General features: G+C 30.5%; 2 protein-coding genes and 1 pseudogene across 2 annotated transcripts in view; 1 reads left to right on the top strand and 2 right to left on the bottom strand.

Annotated features, from left to right (window-relative positions):
- Nucleotides 1–7,477, top strand: part of LOC132739126 (UV radiation resistance-associated protein-like) — a 31,968-nt gene extending 24,491 nt beyond the window's left edge. The window contains exons 13-15 of the mRNA XM_060726781.1: nt 499–577; nt 812–903; nt 2,096–7,477. Coding sequence (XP_060582764.1) covers nt 499–577; nt 812–903; nt 2,096–2,786 — 862 coding nt within the window. The 3' untranslated portion in view covers nt 2,787–7,477. The remainder of the gene's footprint in view (nt 1–498; nt 578–811; nt 904–2,095) is intronic.
- Nucleotides 7,478–11,080: 3,603 nt separating this feature from the next.
- Nucleotides 11,081–16,056, bottom strand: LOC132739125 (uncharacterized; annotated as a pseudogene).
- A 1,637-nt stretch (nt 16,057–17,693) lies between these two features.
- Nucleotides 17,694–23,301, bottom strand: LOC132739119 (uncharacterized). Its single transcript, XM_060726767.1, has 5 exons — nt 23,166–23,301; nt 21,818–21,987; nt 21,432–21,524; nt 20,978–21,080; nt 17,694–18,862 (listed from the first exon to the last, which is right to left on the bottom strand). The coding sequence occupies exons 1-5, from the start codon at nt 23,263–23,265 to the stop codon at nt 18,621–18,623; spliced, it is 708 nt and encodes a 235-aa protein (XP_060582750.1). The 5' UTR covers nt 23,266–23,301; the 3' UTR covers nt 17,694–18,620.
- Between the last annotated feature and the right edge of the window lies 1 nt (nt 23,302).

Below are 23,302 nucleotides of genomic sequence, written 5' to 3'. Positions count from 1 at the left end.
TCTTTTACAATGCCCAGAGTTAAGATATTTTGTGTGGTCTTTAACAAAAGTTACACAAAAGTTACATAAACCATCCCCTTATGGTACAAATTGTCTAGTTCATGTAAATTTACATAGTAAAACTCATTTAATACAGTCTTCTTGTGTGAAATTTCAATACCAAGAGCCTAGATATCTACGATGAAGCGTTTTGATGCAAACATCTACAAATATTTTAAAAGTAATGCAGCTTTGGTAAAAAATGACAAACCCAATGTGACCTCATTACTGTCTTTATCTTTGAAAAATAGAAAATGTGACCTTTTCTAGCATAGTATCCCAGGTGAGCAATACCATCATGGCCTTCTTGATATGAAATCTGCTAAGCAAAAGTAACTATAAGTGAGTTGAACTTTTTAAACAATTGAGAATTTTTATATTGTGTTAACTTTAATGAATCACTTATTAATATAAAAAAAGAACTTTGATTTCTCAGTATCACAACACCTTTCTTTACAGATTTCCATTGTATGGTAAAGGAAAAGAAAAGTTCCAGTTTAACTATGGTGTGTTTTTGTTAAATAAAAATATAAGCCAGGTAAAGTCCTTATCTTTATTTATGATTGTAACAATTGAATACGAAAAGCACAATATGTTGGAAACATTGTATACTTAATATAAAAATCATCATAAAAATGTTAATCCTTTAAGCAATGAACTTTGATTCGGAGAAAACCATGTGCTTTTACAGTTTCATGTTGGCTGATAGTCATTGATGAATTCAGCAAAATGAAATTAAAATGACTTATGTTATGTATGTTTATAATTTCAGTTGAGATTTTATTGCGGACTTGGGACAACAGATCTAAGACTGACTTTACCAAATATTAAATCTCTCCTAGAATCACGACTTGGGATCAAATTGTAAGTCTAAATAATTTAGAAAGTAGAGATAACATTTTCATAAACATAATTTTACAGCCACTAGTCTGTTCAGGTTGTAAGTGCCCATATCAACATGTACTAGCTTGGTTAGTGATTCTATATTTATGTATGGAGGGGAACCTTTGTTCTAAAAGTGTTTACTGTGAACTCTTAAATTATAATATTATACTGAGTGGATCTTTTGTTTTGTGATTGTTCACTTAAGAGAAAATCCATATGAAGAGAGGTGAAACTTTATTCTTCAAGTGTTAACTTAAAAGTAAATTTAAAGACAGGAACCTTTGTTCTACTGGTTTTCTTAAGTTTAAAATTTTAAAGAGAGGGGAAACTTTGTTTTACCAGTGTTTACTTATGTGTACATTCAAAAGAAAGGAACCTTTTACAACCAGTGTTCATGTCAGAGTAAATTTATGAAGACAGGGGAACCTTTGTTCTACCTGTGTGCACTTAAGTGTGAATTTATTTTAAGAGAGGTACCTTTGTTCTACCAGTGTGATGTAATGTATAAAGTTTATGGATTTATCAATGCATTATTTTTCTTTTTCCTTTTTTCATTTGGACATTGCAAAGTTGACCAGAATTTAATTTATTTCCTCACTTTTTGAAATTTGATTAGAATCTATTTTTGAAAAAAAAAAACCGAAACATTTAAAGTATAGCTTATTCACTAGAATGAGCAGTCTTCACTTTATCCTATTAAAAATAATGAAATAAAAAAAATTATGTATGAATATTTTAACTGGACTTTTGAATGGGGTTTCAGCCCCAGTCATATCACAAAATGTCACATGGTATAGGTATGGTGAAATTACAAGCAATTATTCTTATTGTAACACTTTGTGGCCTATTGTTCTACAAGAGATGTTACAATATGATAAATACATAGGCTATCAATTTTTAGATAATTATAGACTATGAAAGAGCCTAAAACTAGGTCAAAGAATTTTGAATCTTTTTTAATGAAGATTTATATTAAACAGTAATTGTTATTAAAAAAACTTTACTTGCAAGAATGTGTAAGAAGCGATCTTGTTTTTTTTTACCACTTTCATTTACATGATATCAGTTTTGTAGCTTTTTGTAACATAAATATGGTTTAAAACTGGTAAAATTCCTACAAATTAAAGTAGCTTATAGTACGAGGGTAAATCAGTAGTTTTGTTGTTTTCAGTGACAGTCATGAAGTAGGAAAAACCAGACTGGATTTTAAAGATAATTTCAGCATTCCTTCAGATGGGAAAACAGAAACTCTCAGTTCTCTAGCCTCTGGTAGTCAAAACAACGCTAAACATCCAGAGGAGCTGGTTTTAGAGAGAGAACTCTTAAACAACACAAAAGGGCTTGAAATGGACCCAAAGTCTGCAAACAAAGAAAATATTCCAAATTTAACAGATATAAATGGGGGAAAGATGGATCACATTTTAAGTGATAATGAGGAAATGTTCCAAGCATCTGAGGATAATTTTTTCAAACTTAGACTGACTACCTTCAACAATGACTCTGGAAATAACTCAAGCTGCGGCTCATTTTCTGAACAAACAAACGGTATGATGTCATTTAGTCGTAACTTTAGTTTGTCTCCGTCCCCCGGTAGTGGAGAAAACAATATAAGTACAGAAAATAATATAAGTGGGGAAAATGATGTGATGTTAGTGAACCATTCCACAATGCAAGGTGCCGAGTCAAGAACCAGTCTTGGGTCATGTGATGAACTCTCCTTTGTGGAGGAAACTGTAGAAAACACTCAAGCGCCACCTAGTGGTTCAATCTGTGATAATACTAATGAAACAAATAGTGCTGTATCTTCTGATGTTACCACTGGAACTCTAGATGGAGAAAAGATTAATGGACATTCAACATAACATAACTCAAAGACCAGTCATTGGCTGAATGTGAAACAGTCCTTCCATTATCTCTAAATATATACTGTTAAATCATTATTATTTGTGGGGTGGGGCATGAATTTTCATGGTTTTCGTGGGTAGGTCAATCCACGAATTTAAGATCCGACGAAATTTTATCCCAACAAATACTTCAAATGAAAATTCACGAATTTAAGAACCCACAAAAATGCCCGTTTTGATAAAACCATGAAATTTCATGCCCACAAATATATAAGTGAATTCGCAGTAGTTGCTTTGCTTGTTGATAATATAAGAAGTAAGACCTTTCATTTGTGCCTATATAAATGAGGTTTCAGTTGTCAACTATTCTTTATATTGCTTTTTGTTTTTCAGATCGTTATTTATTGCTGATTCCACTGCATTCATCTTAATAATTTTAGATATTTACAAGATTGATCTTTCTAGTTCAAATTTCTAGGAGTGAGAAAGTTTGGGTTCAAGTTAGCTTATATTTAAAGGGACCAGATTTTTTTTTCATTGTGAATAGTTTGCATTTTTAGCTCATTATTTTTTTTTAAGAAAAAATTTGAACTATTGCTAAAGTCAGGTTGTTGATGCCGTTGCTGTCCAGAAACTTTAACAGTGGCCATAATTTTGTAGTATCAAATTATTGTTTTTCCATTATTTTTTTGCAGTAATGAGCTACAACTTTGTAATTAATGAATGTATTGTCTTCAAATTTGTTTACAATATTAACAACAATCCTTGAAACAATGGATTTAATGGAACTTGACATTGACCTTAAACTGACCTTGACACTTCACGTCAAACTGTTGGTAATAACTTTATTTATTTATTTATGGACTAGTTCTATACTTGGACCAAAAAAACTTATCACAAAACCTATATGTTGAATAATCAAATATGACCTTTATCTTCAATTGACCTTGACTGGCAAGGTCAAATTATAGAAATTTACTTAAATTTTGACAAAAGAATACATATGAAAAAACTTATACATTGAATTGTTTTTATATGACCTTGACCTTTATTTGACCTTGACATATTGAAATTTGTTTAAATTATCATAACTTTGTTAGTTATTTATGCATTCTTGGACAAGAGAACACATATGACAAACTGACAAGAAATTGACTATCTAGGTCAAATATGAAATTTGAATTTTATTTGTTACCAAAAAATAATGTTTTGTAGGAGTACTGTTTACTATAATATTCTTCCACTGATGTGTTTTAATTTAGAAATAAGCAAAAGTCGAACATGGCCATTGCAAGCCAGTGGCTCTTATTTTGAGATTTTGATTAATTTACTTGTTATTAAAATCTTTCATGATTAAATACATTACAAGGCACGCTGTTTACAATAACAGTGTGTTTGTGAGAAAATGTACATTTGAAATTATTTCAAGTTACTTCAGTTTCTATTTTATTAGTGCTCCTAAGGACTTTTGATTCCTTTTTTCAGAAATAAGTGCAATCAATAGAAATAATGTAGTTTATGCCTTACTTTCTGATTATTTATGCTTAATAAGGATCAAATGAAATGTCCATGATTCTCTTGGAGAATTGACAATCTTAATATTTTTTTATGAATAAATTATTTTTTTGTATTAGTTTAATTGCTATTTAGTATCAACCATAATGATGTAATGAAACAACTTCTGTAGGATAGAACTAAAAACATTGACTGGTTAATGAGACACTTCAATAACGGAATTTATACTTGACCTACCTCTATATAAGATTTCTCATTCTGACTTGTACTTCAAACAGAATATCAGTTTTATATACAACCAACAGGGTTGTTTCTCTCTTTACTTTTTTATAAGGTTGGTAATAATATTCATGTTCAATTTCACTGTTTGTTTGTTGTTTTGTGTTGTTAATATTAAATGTAGATAAGACGTCCATTAGATATTAAAGGGTTTTTCACTGAGGTTTTTTGACATGATGGGACTGAGAATATTTTTTCCAGATAAATGTACCATTTGATATAGGTTTTGACCACTTTGTGCAAAATTTCAGATCATTCGCATACTTCCTTTTTCCAGAATAATTATTCAAATTGTAAAAAATTACCCAAAATGAAAAGCGTTTAAACGCTTTTCACTCAGATCAGGCTAAGAAAAGCATAAAAATACGATTTTCAATTTATTTCAAAATATTAGGGATGGCAACGAGTAACCGGTTAACCGAGTACTCGATCCAATGTCCAAATATCGGTTAACAAAATTGATATCTTTAGACCGAAGGTCGAGCGAAATATCAATTTTCCAACATTGAGAGTAGAAAAATGCATAGGCTACAACACAATTTGAATTATAAATGATTTTCATTATACTACACTTCTATAAGAAATTTCAGAAAATTAAATGTAGCTTTCAAGGAAGATGGATGAATACGTAATTTTTGCAAAACCGGCCACGCCTTTTATAATTTTGGTTTCCGTTTCCAAATGCTACGTTTATACACAGCTAAGATCGGAACCAACGTCAAAAATAGTCCGGCACTTCCATATATGGTACCGTATTTGTCACTAACATAATACGGAATTTTCTATCCGTTGAAGCGTATTTGCGCTTCAAGTTCATCCTGTATTTTAGGGAGAAAATTTGTAGGTATATAATAAATGCTGTCATTGACATTTCTTATGTTTATATTTATATATGTATTTCTTGCAGTCCTATTTATAGTTACGAATTCTATGAATTAAAATAGAAAACGAAAGTAGCATGCAGACGGTGTTGATATTGTGTGATAAAACTTTAAAGATCATTGGAAATCATCCGAGTAACCGAGTACTCGATCGGAAAAATGACCGAGTACTCGAGTATTGATTTTGGTATTCGTTGCCATCCCTACAAAATATATTTCTTAACTATCTTTGCATACATTTCTGATTAAAATGCCCCAGCTCATTTATGTAAGAAATTCAAATGTTATGTTTTTAGGCTATTAAACCTCAGTGGAGTCCCTTTAATAATCTAAGGAAATTGATGAAAATCTCATAGAGAAATACAAAATTTTGTTACGGTATAAATACACGAAATGTTCAGAAGTGTTGGTCAGGCTAAATGAGAATTTAATATCAACCTGTACAACACTTAATTTGTGTTATAATGATAATTGTGATGGAGATTTGTATATCACATTAGTGGAATTGATCATCTGTATAGAGTGGTCAGAATGTTCACATTTCATTGTTGGTTTGACTGTACTGGTTTCATAGAAATCTGGGAAATTACCGACCTAGTTTGATCGGGTCAAATGACGGCTGCAACATTTGTAAAATACACCCCTAGCACGAGTTATTTAAGCACTACACAATCAAATGATCCCAAAGACTAGAAAAAATATAACAATAATAAAATGAAGTTGACTATACAGGTGTTTTCTACAGAGTTAATACATTTAACAGCTGCATAGATTTCTTGTTTGACTTTGCTCATGGTTGCGAAGATTTGCTTGGCTCTACAGATCTATGTCTTGTTTTAGCTTGGCTTTAAAAAGTTGCATAAACTTTATTGCAAAGGTGTATTGTTTGGTTCTCCAGGAGTCACATTTACTTACCTTATTTTAATGTTATATTGTTAAAAGTTTTCGCTCTTTTACCCCAGGATATTAAAATTGATTTCTGTTCAACCAATTTGTTTAAGAAATAACACTGTCTCAATTAATCTGCTATTTAACACCAGTTAGAAGTTTTAATGTGTAGGATTTCTTTGCCAGAACAAAACAAAGAACTGGTGTTAAATTGCCAATAAACAACATTCTGACCAATATCATATTGATTCTAACAAAACAAAATAAGGGAGATCACTAATGCTATTTTCAAGCAGAGAATATTTCTACAGTCTATTTTTGTTTCTGGTTGTTCTATTCTGCATACTACTGTCATTTCAGTAATAAAGAAAGTAATTTATTTATAAGAACTGAATCCTGTTTCATATTAAGCATCAATAAAATGTTAATTTTCAAAAATTATATTAACAATTTAAATTTGTTTATCAGACTTGATTGTGTAGTGTTTACTAGATAATGAATCTTCATGCTCACCCATACATGTAAGTTTAAATGACATCATTCTGGTGCTTGCTATGAATGAGTGACATACTAGATGATGTCATTACGCTGCTTATGAATGATCTAAGATTCTTCTGATGTAAATTATACCAACTGATATGGATAAAGATATAATTCAAAATCTGCCATGTTACTGTCTGCAAGGTGTACTTCAGCATTATACATGTTTAAAAAAGAAAACATAAAAGAAACGTAAAAAAGCAGTACAATTATTTATAATGTTGCATTTGTTTATCAATTTTATCTGAGGGAGTACATGTACAAAAGAACAACCAGTGATTATTGGCAGTTTATCACCAGTTATTATCTTCTTTGTGACAAAATCATCCCGAGTCATGTAAGAATTAGATATTTGAGATGCCCTAACACCAAACTGTATCATGTGTATACAGATACATGTAGTTAAGCATATAGACTACTTTTAGAAAAGTCTTCAAATATGCAGTCTAATGGGGAAGTTCATGTAGATACTTTATGTAAAATTTTTTGTTCTTTTAAATGTTATTATAGATTATAAATATGATTGTTTTAGGAAGATAGTGCTATAAATATGTTGGGATCATGTGCAATTTGTTATTGTTTTAAAATATGAATAAACATGAACATGTTGTAGTCTTTGTATTATTGACAATTTATCTTGGCCATGTTAACATAATCAGTTCTTATTTATTAGCTCACCCCATACATGATATTAAACAAGTAAAGCTAAATTACTAGTACATGTAGCTCATCTTGGATCAGTTAGGTAAGGTTATCACCTGCCCAAAAAGATCATGATTATATAATCCTTATTCAACTTTCATTGCTTTATGTAGCTACAATATTTCAGACTGAAAGACATTGTAATATGGTTATGAGCAGAATGCAAATGATTTCTGATTTGCAATGAAACAAACCCCTATTTGGTTAACATAAAGGAATACCTAAACTAATACAAAAACAACCAGATCAAAAAAAGGATCTATTTTAGGATCAATTTTAACACAGATATCTTGTTAATTAATTGAAATTGATACACAAATGTATTTTTTACTCCAAAACTTCATAATACCTGCTTTTTCAAGTCCACTCTATTAACATTTAATATAAATGAGTTTTTTTGAGTTTTTGTATTTTAATCCTGGTCCTTTAAAATCTTAATGAACATGTGACCAGGTTCTCATTCAAGTGTTAGATATATGTGACTATAACTTCACCATTATGATGGTAGCTGTCTGTGCAGTTATTGTACATACTGTCAACACATACTGTGAAGATACATATATAAATTATTTTATTAATACCTGGCTCATTTCATTTTAGCTATGACTGAAATAAAACAAGAGCCACCGCCGGGCGGGGGCAACGCTCGACTTTTTACTTTTTCTAAACGCAAACATAGAAAGGTTTGAACATATATTGATGTTTCCTTTTTATAAATTTAGTTGGTCTGTCTTGTCACATTAGTTTTGTTTATATATTTTGTATATATATGAATAGAAACATTAAGCATATTTCTAAAAATAGCAACAGTACGCAATTTCTAAAAATAGCAACAATGACGCAATTTCTAAAAATAGCAACAATGACGCAATTTCTAAAAATAGAAAAAATGACGCAATTTCTAAAAATAGAAAAAATGACACAATTTCTAAATAAAGAAAAAAAAAGACGCAATTTCTAAAAATAAAAACAATGACGCAATTTCTAAAAATAGAAGAAAAAAAATGACGCAATTTCTAAAAATAGAAACAATGACGCAATTTCTAAAAATAGAAAAAAATGACGCAATTACTAAAAATAGCAACAATGACGCAATTTCTAAAAATAGAAACAATGACGCAATTTCTAAAAATAGAACAAAAATGACGCAATTTCTAAAAATAGAAAAAAATGACGCAATTTCTAAAAATAGCAACAATGACGCAATTTCTAAAAATAGAAAAAAATGACGCAATTTCTAAAAATAGAAACAATGACGCAATTTCTAAAAATAGAACAAAAATGACACAATTTCTAAAAATAGAAAAAAATGACGCAATTTCTAAAAATAGCAACAATGACGCAATTTCTAAAAATAGAAAAAAATGACGCAAATTCTAAAAATAGCAACAATGACGCAATTTCTAAAAATAGCAACAATGACGCAATTTCTAAAAATAGAACAAAAATGACGCAATTTCTAAAAATAGAAAAAATGACGCAATTTCTAAAAATAGAAGAAAAAAAATGAAGCAATTTCTAAAAATAGAAAAAATGACAATTTCTAAAAATAGGAAAAAATGACGCAATTTCTAAAAATAGAAAAAATGATGCAATTTCTAAAAATAGAAACAATGACGCAATTTCTAAAAAATAGAACAAAAATGACGCAATTTCTAAAAATAGAAAAAAAAATGACGCAATTTCTAAAAATAGCAACAATGACGCAATTTCTAAAAATAGAAAAAATGACGCAATTTCTAAAAATAGAAAAACATGATGCAATTATATACATGTATATATATGTATGTATATATATATATATATATATATATATATATATATATATATATATATATATATATATTTGATATATATATATATATATTTGATATATATATATATATCTATATATGTATATATATATATATATACATGCATATATATATATATATATTTATATATATATATATACCTGCATATATGTATATATATACACACACACATTTATATATATATATATATATATAATACATATACTATACATACACACACACCAATAAATGCACAATCTGAGAAAATTCAGTAATATAACCTTCAAAGTCAAGGTCATTAAAGAGCCCAAGCAAATTGGGTTTGATAAACAACAAGGTCTGTTCCTTAAGAATGTTCTGTTATAATATGAAGTTTATCCCTTCAAAAATAGCAAAGTTACAGTCAGTTACTGCCGAAACAATGAAAATTTCAATAATTTGACCTTCAAAGGCAATGTCATTAATGAGTGAAGGTCAAGGTCTTTCGGTATATTTTTAACAGTTATCTTTGAAGATTATTATGTTCAAGTTTTAAGACAATCCATCCAAAAATAACAAAGTTACAGCCAATAATAGCCAAAAAAATGAAAATTTCAATAATTTGACCTTCAAAGTCAAGGTCATTGATGAGTGAATGTCAAGGTCTGACTGGTTATTTTTAAGGGATATCCTTGAAGATTATTATGTTCAAGTTTGAAGACAATCCATTCAAAAATAACAAAGTAACAGCCAATAACAGCATGAACAAGCAAAAATTGGACTTTTAACCTTGAAGGTCAAGGTCATTTATGGATGAAGGTCAAGGTTAGTGTGGTCTACTGAAAGGTCTTGTCCCAAGGGTTGTTGTGGCCAAGTATGAAGACAATACACCAAGAAATAAAAAAGTTATGATCCAGGTACAAGTTTTCGGACGGCAACGGAGACGGCAACGGCAACGCCGACCTGACTATAACAATACCTCTACTTTTTTTTTCAAAAAAAAAAAAAGTCGAGCTAACAATCAAAGTAAAATGTTTATACTATAATAAAGACCTATTAAAATACAGTGAGTATTTGGTCTGTAGACTTGAAATTTGAGGTATATCGAGGATGTTGAAATTCCTATGACACTTCATCTACAGCAATCTGTATACACACAGAGTTTCTTTAAACTTAGATTAAGTGGTACAATAATATAAATATGAAGTGAGACTAAAAGATGGAAAGAGTTAAACACACAAATAAATAGTTTCTTTGAATCATATTTTAATTTTTAATTAAAATATAAAAATTGTACAATCATCATAACAATAAGAATCAATTACATTATTCAGCATGAGATAATTATATCAGTTTATAATGTAATGACCTTGTATTTATGTGAGATATATCATCAGAAATTTTACAGGACATTTAATAACCTTTTCATAAAATTCATCATTGACTCAAAAATACAAGGGCATTTACAAAAACTTTCTTTAAAAAATCATCAACAATGAAAGGGAAAATATGATCAATGCTTATAGAATTAAAAATAATTATGTAGACAATATAAATATTTATTGATGATTACATGTATCCTACTCCGTAATGTTGACAAACATGTTGTTCTGGTCGTATTGAACAAAGTTAATATTACATAATGATGAATGCTTTCATAAATAATAACATTTATTTACAGTTAAAATAATCACATGTTATATGCATACACATATATATAATTAATTTATATAAACAACATTCATTATCAGTTAATGATAGTTATAAGTTTTTTTATTTTTGAAGACCAACTTCTGATTGACTTGTTTGTTTAGGAAGTCATTCAGAGTCAACTGTTCATGACTTGCTTGTGGGTGTTTCCACTGGGAACTTTTCTACCACAACTTCAAACATTCTCTTGAATACCTCCGGCTCCTGTGCTCCAGAAAACATTTTTTGTCCATTGAAGTAGAAAGTTGGTACCCCTAGAATGTTAATTTAAACTGATTAGTTCTGTCAATATAAATGCAATACTAAGATATATATCTGAAATGGACATGTCCATCCTTCAATCTGGACAAAACCATTTGTCATTTTTTAGGGAAATTTTCAAAATATATACTGACTGAATAGTGTACAGTATATAGCCCATGATCTGATGGCATGGACATGTCTGTAATAGTTACATAGGTAGAATCTGTTGCCACTAGAAGTTTAAGTATGGTATGATGAAAATAAATCATAAAATATAGGTAGCCCATTGCAGTACAAACTGCCACAGTAGAAAAATGTGACACTTACTATTCTAGAATATGAATTTTAAAACTTGGTACTGTAATTTAGTAAATGCAATCACATTCTGTTTAAAATTTATTTTTATTTTATTTGCAATAATTAATTTATCTATTATTTTTTCAAATTTGAAGAATTAAAAAATTCTCAACGTCATGAAGACATAAGGCATATAGAAAATTATGGATTTATTCTATATAAAATGTGGCAGAAAAAAGTTATTATAAGGGAAACGAGTCTACTGACAAGGCAGTCTTTTAAAATGTAAGACTTCATGTCACCATATGGTGTTAAGTATTACCTGAAATTCCTTTCTCTGACCAGCTTATAGCCCGTCTAAATGTTGCATTTATATTTCTATCATCATTTATGAATGCTTTAACTTGTTCCTCATCAAGTCCACACTCTTTAGCAACACTTAAACAAGTCTCTTCTTGTAGTGGTTCAGCATCTGTGAAACATCTCTGAAAATTTAAAACACATCATATGAAAGAGAATAGCTCTGTACAATTACATGTATTACAAATGTAACGGTTCAGAACTGTTCACTATATAGGGGAGTAGATATGTAAGCTCAGTCGTAGAGCCACGGTACGTTATTCTGAGGGTCCCCGGTTCAAGTCCCGGTCAGACTGCACATTTTTCTCACCCTGTGACATTTGGTGCCCAACGTATATATGTTGTACATAAATGCACATTCATTCTAAGCAACATTGAAAGTTTTTTTTTAAGAATCCCATTTGTGATATATGTTTATGTTACTATTAGTATGCTTTATAATTGCTGGGGGAAATTACATTGCCTTTTTAAGTAAACTTTTACCGGTTTTAAACAAAGGAAATATGAAATATGTAAAGATACCCATATATCAGTAAATCAATAAAGCTCATAACTAGTATGACCATAGAAGTAATTTCAAAACTGATGATAAAGAATGTTTTTAAAACTAATCATTAATAAAAACAATCAACGTAACAAATACAGAACCTTAAATAGTTTTTCAGCAACATCATCTTGTTTTATACCACCATCAACTTGCTTGGCATATTCCAAAAGTGTATGTCCCATCAAGGTGCTAGCAAATGTTTTACGATCAGTGTTAAAAACAAGCCCTAATGAAGCAGCGACGCCACGTAAATGTTGCACTCTGTAAATACATGCATGTTTCAAAATGTTTAATATTTTTAGTTTCATCAGATATTAACAAAATGTACCCATACAGTTATAAATAAATAAGTATCCTATTAAACGATACCTATTCACCCCTCTTGCCAGTTTATGTGCACATAGAGTGCTCAATTAGTAGAAAGATGAGAGAAAACTACATGTATTATCCACGAGGAACTGTTACATGAAGGATGGGTTCTTATTAATTTATAACTTATCAGGAGTTCTTATGATAACTGTTACGGAGTTCCTGGAAAACGTTACGGATTTCGTCGGAAAACTTTTTTATATACCGAAAAAACACTCGTTTCATGTTTAAAAAGGGACTTTGTAATGCTTAATTAAACTTGCCCTATATATTGTTTTATGTGTCAGAAAACGCTAAAAGCCTGGTTTATTTTTCATCGCCTCTTGCATTTTTGAGTAAAAATTCCGAAATATTTGCTCATTCGTACACATTGACCTGTCCATTTGTGATCTTCTTCGTTGCCATACTTAATTACCTAATTATAATGGAAAGTTGCAAACCTCTACTTACAAATTTATGCCCTATTTTTTTAAATGTCACAGAGTTCTTATGATAAATTTTGTTACTGCCGATTTGTTTCTTGCGCTAAGTTACGGCACGTTTTAGTGTATTTTACTATTCAACAAGTGTGTAAATCAATCCGAAATGTATAATCTTATTATACATGAAAAAAAAAATCAACCGCGGTTGGCTCTCACTACAAATTTGCACGTGCGCGAAAGAAGTTAAACTTTATATTTTTGTAGTAACTGGGACTATATAGGGGGAATACCCATCAAACATTGACAAAGGATTTAGTTTTTACTGTAAAAAATGACAATGTACATAGTATTAATTTTGTACATCTAGATAAGTATTTTAAAGCATATCATACTCCTTAAGTTTAAAGTAGATTGAAATTAAAGATATGGACTCCAACTTTGATAAGAAAAATGTATGCAATAAGCTTCTGCAATATTGAGACTTCTGTATCACATGATGCTAAAGTGAATTTAATAAAGAAAGAAACAATGTCGATCAACGGCGTGAACCTTATGGTGACTAACATCTATTATTAAAGACTCGCTTTGTATTGTCATGTCGTTGTTATTGAATTTTCTACGTCTCTACGGCAAACTTCGATACCTTTTAGAAAATAAAATATCCGTTGAAAACCTGAAGATGGCACCAACCTCATTAAAATTAATTTAAATAAAGGTAGTGCATACTACTCAATATTTTGCTGCAAACCATCTACATGTTAATTGTTTCGACAGACCGATAGCATAGTTACTTATTGTTCTCTAAAACTGCCTGCATGGAAATATATACATGAAGACATCATGCTTGAGTATTGAAATCAAAGCGTTTTTTATGCTCTACATCAAGCCCATTTTAGTGAACAAAATATGCGTAAGCAAAAACTTCTATAAAAGTCACAAGAAAGGAAGTAATAAAAAAATATCTATTGAACTGCAATACACCCAAAACCAACATTACATAACAAATTTTTGCGTACTACGCCATAAAGATTTACACACTTATTGACTAAGAAAATACGCTAAAACGTGCTGTAACTTAGCACAAGAAACACACTGGCAGTAAAAAAAAGTTACCGTAAGAACTCTAGGACACCTTCAGAGTTATCACAAGAACTCTATGACATTTGAAAAATCCGTGACATTTGAAAAGTCCGGTATAAAGTTATGAATTAACAATAATTTGGAATTTTTATTCAAAACTATCAGATTGTAAAGAGGCCATGAAAAATTTGTTGAAAGTTTTTTTTTCTGACACATTATATCTTATGTAAAGCAAGCTTAATCATCAAACTTAAACTCCCCATTTATAGTTAATAATTACCATTTTTACATGTGTTTCTCCAGTATACAATAAAGTTTTCCGACGAAATCCGTAACGTTTTCAAAAGAACCTCTGACAAGTTATCATAAGTCAAGAACTCCATCCTTCGTGTAACAGATCCTCCCCCGTGTTATCCAGACATTAATTTAGCATATCAGGACAGAAGAGACTGGAGTATTCTTGTAATGGCTAAAATGTTAAAAGTAATAATTGTGAGAAAAAAAGTCTATTTATTTATCTATATTGTTTGATTTTCAAACTTCTGTGGTCATTTTCCAATATCTGTGGTCAGTTGTCTGAGATTTAACGAAAGTAAAAATTTTAGAAATTTCATGGAGAGTTAAAATGTATCAGGGTCTTTCAAATAGAAATACCCTGTACATGTATCTATAATATTTAGAACACAAGTTTACTGCAGTATCTTTTAAAATATCTGCGAGCAATGTTCATGTATTAAACTAAATATTAACTAAATATTTAATGCAAACAGGGTCTTTTTGGGGGAGCAAATGAATGAAATTATATGTAAAACTATTAATTAAATTAACATATAATCTTGATATTCTAACAATACAAATCTTAAATGATAAAATGAATTAAACAACCATAAAAAATATCTAAAAAAGAACAACAAAAGTTACCAATTAAGATTTATGGAATTTGCAACTATTAAACTGCATTCTAGTCATGTTGTAGAAATAAGGTGATATATACTGCAGATCAGTCATTACATACAGTATAGATTATATTAGAACATATAAATAATTACTTAATTCTGAATATTGAATATTTTTACTTTTCTTTAAACCTTACTGTACTGTAATTAAGGTAGTACGCTAGTTTTTCCTTAAGTTTGACTTTCTTAAATTATTTTGCTCTTCTTAAGGCATGCAAGTTAAAACTGTAAAAGACATGGATACTGTAAGTTCAAAATATAAAACTTCAAAAATATTTTCTAGGACACCTTAATTGTCCCAGAAAATAACCTTACTTAAAATCTAGAGCTATCTTTATGGTATTTTAATTTTCTAAAAGTTAATAAAATAATTAAAGCTTTTACCTACTAGTATTCCTGTGATTCTTACCTTGGGTTGTTAGGGTCCTTGTATGCCGGTGGGATCGGGAGACCCTCGGGGGGAGTCTGAGGCCGCAGCATGTAAGGTTCCCAACGGATTCGGAACTCGTAATCCGAGCTCAACGACTCCATTGCAGACTCCATTTTACGCTTCCCGATCCAACACCATGGTCATATAATGTCACTGACAATATCAATATTCACTTTTTTCTTCGCTGACATCGTGACACCTGAAAACTGTCTAACTAAGCGGTTAATTTTGAGATGATACTTTGTTGACAGCTAGAGATAGATAACATACGACCTTGACCTTTTTGTAAACAATTACGAATTATACCCGTTTCCATATTCAATTCCGTACAATACCGTACATTTGTTAATAAATCCCGCGCCATACCGTGTAGACGTACATTAAATTGGGGTGTTCTGTATTAAAGCATGTGAAAGCGTATAAAGCTTTTATATATGTATGTTGTTTGTAGTAAATAGATTATCTGTGTAGTTTAAATACCTCAATGCATTAAAAGAAATATGTTTGAATTTTTACTTAAAAGCGAATGAGTGCATAATGTTATTATTTAATTATTCATTTTGACACAAATGAAATAATCTAAAACAACTTGCGCGGGTTAAGTTGTAGGGATATGGTAAATGATTGTATCCGATATAAATCAACTTTTGTGCGAATTACTGGGTTTTTGAGCTGTGAGAATTATTTAATTTCTGGGCTGTGACAATATAAATATATTTCAACAAAGATATAGTAAATTTAAATAATTAAAAAGAAAACAAGTGTTTTTTTTGTGAAACATGCCTCTCTAAAGCTAAAAAATTATATATATTTCCATTATTTAAGAGAAATAGGGCATGTCAAATCTTAGGTTGGTAGGCGAAAGCGTTACAGTATTTATTATTGTTATCAGTCGGGCTAGCTTTTTGTGAAATCTCAACGTCACAGTGACTTGACCTTTTTCCAGTTGACCTCCAAATTAATAGAGGTGATTTACTAGTCATGACCAACTTTCACAACCATAGGTCAAAATCGGTAAAACCTCGACCTTTGAAACAATAGACTCAGTTCAAAAAAGGTCATCTGCTGGTCATGGTCAAACTTCACACTAAACTTTAATACTGTAGAGTAAAGCATTCTCGAACAAGTTGTGGTCAACAGACAGACACACTGACAAACGCTGTACAAAGCAATTTCAGCTGACAGAGGGTAAATATTGAATTACAAAATCAATGTTTCTCAATTGAAATATAGTCTATGGACCGACGGACCGACGATGTACAAATCAATATTATATTAATATACTATCACTTCTTCTGAAGGAGGGGTTGTTATATTGATAAATATTATAATATTGTGGTTGTTATCCGTATCGTGAAATCTTATAAAATACCAGAGGCATACGTCTATTCATGACCACCATGGAAATAAAAGATATTGAGAGCCATACATTGAAAAATGCCTGGCTATTCCATATGAGATGCTAATATATCAACAGACAGCTTAAAAACTAAAACATTAAAATACAAAATGTACTTTTAGAACAATTTATTTGCATACCTTTTAAATCAAATACAAATAAACCACAGTCAAAATACACAACATTTAAGCTGCACAATATTTAATCTATGAAGAAACATAACTATCATAATTATATATTCATTATTTTTCTAGAACTTTTTATTCTTCAATACGGCTTTTTTAAAAATTTCTTTGAGAAATTTGAGTTTTTCAAAGTTCAAATATACGCATAAACACTTTAAATTTTTTGGGAACTTTTACTTTTTTTCAAATTTTGTGGGGTTTCCAATTTTGGTTGGGTTTCAAAATTAACAACGAACATATATTCAAAAATCTCTTTTGAAATGCATGAGCCATGAATTTTTTTTTGGAAGATTGTATAGACATAATAACCGAATGAAGTACAAGTTAACAAATACAGCCATTCAGCTAAATCAATATTTTTATTCTGTATTAAAGACAACATAATTTCTATCTCCTATCAACTAAAAATAAAGAAATAACTTACATATTTCAGAGTTTTTATCTTTGGTTTCCTTTTGTAATTTTTCACAAAAGATTTTTAACATGGCTTTTCTAGCCGCTTCCGCTATGTCACGTGACTAAATATAGCTGTTCAATTGGCCAATCCCATGTGGCATTGTAGAACTTACTTTTAATATGAATAAGGGACTTAGGGCTTTGTAGAACTCTGTTTTCTCCTGTTTATTATATTTCCACATAGGCATACAATACACCAATAGAAAGAGCTTTCAATAACGAATTTAACGGTACCAATATCTTGATATTTTAAAAATATCGACTTAGGGCCGTCTGGAATTAAGCCGACGATATATATTCTATTCATGTTGTATGCTAGGTAACACATGTTTTATTCAATTACATACATAGTTGTTTTAATAGGAATAAATTCTTTGATAGAACATTTAAAACAGTCTTTATATAGCAAAAGATGAACCATTTTTAAAAACAACGATATACCGGCTATAGGACACTTCAATTGATACAACATTCTCTCACGTTAAAGGACAAGACAGTTTACTATCACAAACATAAAAATATGAAATCATGTAAATGATTAACTTTACAAAGACATCCGGCGGAGAATTTTTCCCAACTAAATTTAAGACGAATTGCCAGTGTTGTCTATAAAATGTATTTAATAAGAGCATCCTTCATTAATATTGGCCGCATGTTCAGTGAAGCCATTTATCATACTAGTAATTGAAAACCTTTTTTAACTTGAATATATATAGCTGTATATTTCTTTAAAATGGCAATTTTTTTCTTGTGTAATATTTTTTTTGCAGTCAGTAAATAAACAGTTTATCTATTTATCGCACGTTCATTTGAACATTCATTTACACATTGCGCTCATGAAATCCCCTCACTTGATCCTGCGCGGATGATTTGCAAGGCATCACCACTGTCAAATGTAGATTTCTATTCAATGGATCAGACGGAAAACACAACTTAAAGCCATGTGTGCAGAAATGGGCTATGCCGAAAACGGAAAGGATCAACAAAATAATGCACACGACACCATCCACCAATGATAACCCGATATTGGCACGACTGTTAGGCAGACATAGTTCATAAAAATCTGAAAGAAAAATAATTTTTTATTTGTTTAAAGAGCCAACTACGAAAGAATGAAATATACTTTTTACAATATCATTACTTAGATAACTGGAATTCTTAAAACACCAATCACTACATATAGGAATGAATTTATTGGTGAACTTGTAAATACGCTACATGTATATATAAACGCATTGACAAGCAAGACCATTCCCAACGGTGATCACTTTCTTACAAACTCTTTGCTAGTCTAAATGTACAAGGGTCGTTTCAGAAACAATGCAACTGGGTCAATAAAACAATTAACGCATTAAGAAGTTTTATTCATTTACACATTTTCTTTAGGTAATTCATCAGCCTAATCGATTGCAGGAGGACAACAACTTTCGATAGCCCATACTCTAATGTTAAATTGCCTGATATATATATGATCAAAGAAATTAAATGTTAATTATATATATATATGAATCTTAATACACATATTGCATACACCAACTGTATATAAAACTGATGGGAATGACATTTGTAAATGGTAGTATTTGTTGGTGTGAATCTCGTGCAAACGGAGCAGAATCTTGGATTACAAAATTGTTATTTTGTCCATCGATACTTCTTCTGTCGGAAATATTTGATACACGTGAACACGCTCGTAAACCAAAGTCCAAAATTTGATTAATACGAAGCAGTTGGTTTAAGCGTCTATACTCATACGTTGTTTAGAATTATTTATTTAATAACTTAACACGAGGTACACGTTTACAAATAAAATCAGTCGCATTAAAATCCAACAACTATATTTACCATGAAATCAATGGCTAAAAACAAATATGATAAAACGCAGTTATTATAAGATGTACAGAAGGCAGACTGTTCAACCGGGTACACAATTTACCTAACATTTAAAACGATTTCCTGTCTTTTATCTATAGAAATAGAATACATGCAGATATAACAATTTTCTTACAACTCGTGATCACTAGTACATACTTCGTTTTACTTTATGGGACTCGATATTGTGAAGTGACCATATCTACAAATTCAAATAGAAACATACATGTTGTATGCGTAGTCTTGTTTACAGTTATGTTACTTCAAATAAAAATAATTCTCTGATTTTATATGAATTGTTAAATACTATAATTTATCGGAAAATTCACTTAAAAGCGGATATAATCAAAGCACAGAAGGCGCTGAATTTGTTTGGGTCTCAGAATGTCAGAAAGGTGAAGGTTGTTAGATTATAAACCAATTTGTTTTTGTATAGTGCCACAAATGCTTTTCAGCGTTTTAATTGTAGTAAATTGGCTATAAGACTAATTGCAACACTGCTATTCAATCCAATGTTTTTTTGACTTAAACAATTTGAAAAAATGAGTTGCTGGGTTTTGAACTCCAGACCTCTCGCTTCCTAAGCGAGCGCTTAAACCCCTCGGCCACGGTGAGTTTATATATATTAAGGGACGGAAGAAAACCATATTATTCTAAGATAGGGTTTGTAACGACGCTAACTGTTGTTTAACACAGATGTAAATATTCATGGAGCTTAGTTACTATAAGCATGTATATCTATAAAGAATAAACCATTATTAGAATCTTCGACCATTCTGAAATTATTTTGCTTGAAAATTAATGCGCCTGTCATTTGACCATCTTTACGCAGTGACCTCCCGTGAATTTTTCGGGGTTAGTTTACATACAAAGGGTAGTAACCGCTTCAAAAAAGCGGACTACTTTCGGCATTTGCAATTAACAGCATTAGAGTCTGAAATTTCGCTACCATTATTTGTTTGGTATGACGACCCAAACAACTAAAAAAAAAAATTACTTTGTTAAGCAATATCAAATGCGTCACACCTGGCAATTTGAAAAATTGTCACTTATATTTCAAAATGGATGCGCAAGTTACATACACCTGATTAAATGAGGAGCCTGATCATAATTATATTGATCATTTCCGACAGAAAACGTATGGGACAAGACCATACTTTTAGCCCCACTTCTATGGTGGTGGCGTTTATTCACAAAATGATGGATACTATAGAAGCTTGATTACCGGCCTTGATGACTTAATTATTAATGTGAGAAAAGAAAATATCTTAGAAATGCAAACTTTCGTTAAGATTGTATATCAGTAAACCTGATGATGTATCCGAACATTGTTCCACTATGTAGAATGAAAAGAAACTAGATGCTGCTGCAAGAACACTGCATAACAGAGACAGGATAAAGTTACATACAATCTGAAATATATAAACAATGTACCATATATATAATCATTAGTTAACATAATCAAACGATCTGAATGACTCAACCATTAATGGAAATATGAGGAAAAGTGTTTATGACAACATTTTGTACTTGAATACACGTAAATTCATTTGTAACTTGTTCCCTTTTCTGTTTCCAGACAGTAAGCACTACTGTGAGACAGTTAGTTCAGAATCTGAAAGAGTTTTCCAATGAAGAAGCTAGAAGACTCCGAAAGGTTGACAGACGTGGTAATAGACCTGTTCTTCATTCAATCAGTAGAATCGACGCATATAAATGTTTTCTTATTTTACTAGGCAAGATACATGAAACGTTTCACTTACCATACATTTTACTCCCCCTGTTGTCTCTATCTCGTTCACATTCTCAGTTGCTGACCTTGTTGCAAGTAAACCGATCAACGCCATCGGGAACACCTTTATACAAACCAAAATTGTGTTAGTATACAAATACATTTGTGCTATAAGTTAAGCAACTTCTAAAGATAAAGAACAAGCCAGATTGTCGTAAATTCCATGGTGTGTATATCTTGTTATTTTCGTAAAATGTCTCATTATTAAAGTCAACATTTTTTTCTAAAATAAGTTTAATACACATTGAAGAGCGAATATTTTAGAATAGAAAACAAGAAGTAGAACTTATTGACAGGAAGACAAACTTGGTCGAATTAAAACTGAATTATTATCAGACATAACTTGGCTTTATTTACCAGAATAGATACAAAAACAGGCCCAAAATTAAATACGGGATACTCCACGTGGGGAAGGGCCATCACAAGTGTCACAACTCCTGCTATAAAAAGTGGACATGACGTAATAATCTGCATAAAGCTCAGTTGATTTAAACGCTGAAAACCGACCTGACGCCGCATACGGATGGCTGGAATGAAAGATGTCTATCAATATAAAGCGACAGTCACGAATTTGATAACAATACGAATAGTATTTTTGTTCAAGAACGAGTGAAAATAATATAATACTAAATGTTTTGCAATTGCCAATTGATTCTTCATGTGGAACTTGGTGACAGTAATATTTATACCCTGTATAGATTCTTGTGATGGGGTAAACTGTGTTTAGTTTGGGAATTGCTATAATGGGCATATGTTAAGGTAATCATGTAATATATTATTAAACTGATATATTGAATATGATAATTAAGAGACTGTAGTCCGATATTTTTGAACCATCATCGCTGTCTTTACTGATGTCCCAGAAAGAGACACTAATCTAGTCTAACTCATTTGGGGAATTCTCATTGGTCAGTAGACGCATTAATCACCCGGACTCAACCTTGAAAAAAGTATTTGTCATTTACCCCATCCACTATGTCACAGGCAACATTACACAAGATTTTTTAGATCACACCAAAGAAAAAGATGCAATCTTAATATTGTTTTTTATTCATTCATTGAAAATGCAAAAAAGATTTTATATGTGTGAACAAATCTAGTCAACAATTACTCTAAAAACAAATGATGTAAGTCTTTAAAGTTTTCAAAAATAAAGTTACTTACAGTATTTTGAAATAATAATGAACTTATCATTTTCCCAACCTACTAAATAATATATATTATCACAAAATAATACGTAAAAAAACTTTCAACAGCACAGTTTGTACGCAAAAACAATTAGTAGGTCATAACAAAACAAATCTTTGATAAGTTCCAAGAATAAAAGGAATAAAATGAAAAGGAAATATTATAACAGCAGTTTTTTGATATTTGCATCAGAATTTTCTGTTTTGACCATCCGAAAATGTTTGGCTCTTTTACAAATTGATACTAAAACAAATTTGATACAAGATAATATTGGAAAAAAGGAATATACAACGTTTACACTACGTTGTAGTTTTAACTGCGAAACATTAAGATATATATTACATGGCAATTTTTAAATATTTTGGCGGCCATCTTGGATGCGTTGGCCCTCAAGTACTTCTGGGAAAATGGCATCATATTTCGTAAATCTAGAGACCAGTCTGACCATGAAGATTGAGCTCCATAAAGCTTATCAAGTTTGCAGTACTTACAGAATAACTCGATTTCAAAATCTTACCATTTCTTCTTGTTTCTTCTCGCACATCACCATCAAAGCTTCTCGTTCTCTCTTTGTTTGGAAATTCCTCAGGCTGGTTATTTGTCGTCATCTTGCTCATTTATCTTCACTGAATTTTTATTTTACACATATCCTTG

Source organism: Ruditapes philippinarum, unplaced genomic scaffold (genome assembly GCF_026571515.1).
Source record: "Ruditapes philippinarum isolate M1 unplaced genomic scaffold, ASM2657151v2 ctg511_1_1_1_1, whole genome shotgun sequence".
In the NCBI taxonomy this organism is placed as follows: Eukaryota; Metazoa; Mollusca; class Bivalvia; order Venerida; family Veneridae; genus Ruditapes; species Ruditapes philippinarum.
This window is presented reverse-complemented; position numbering and strand designations above follow the sequence as displayed.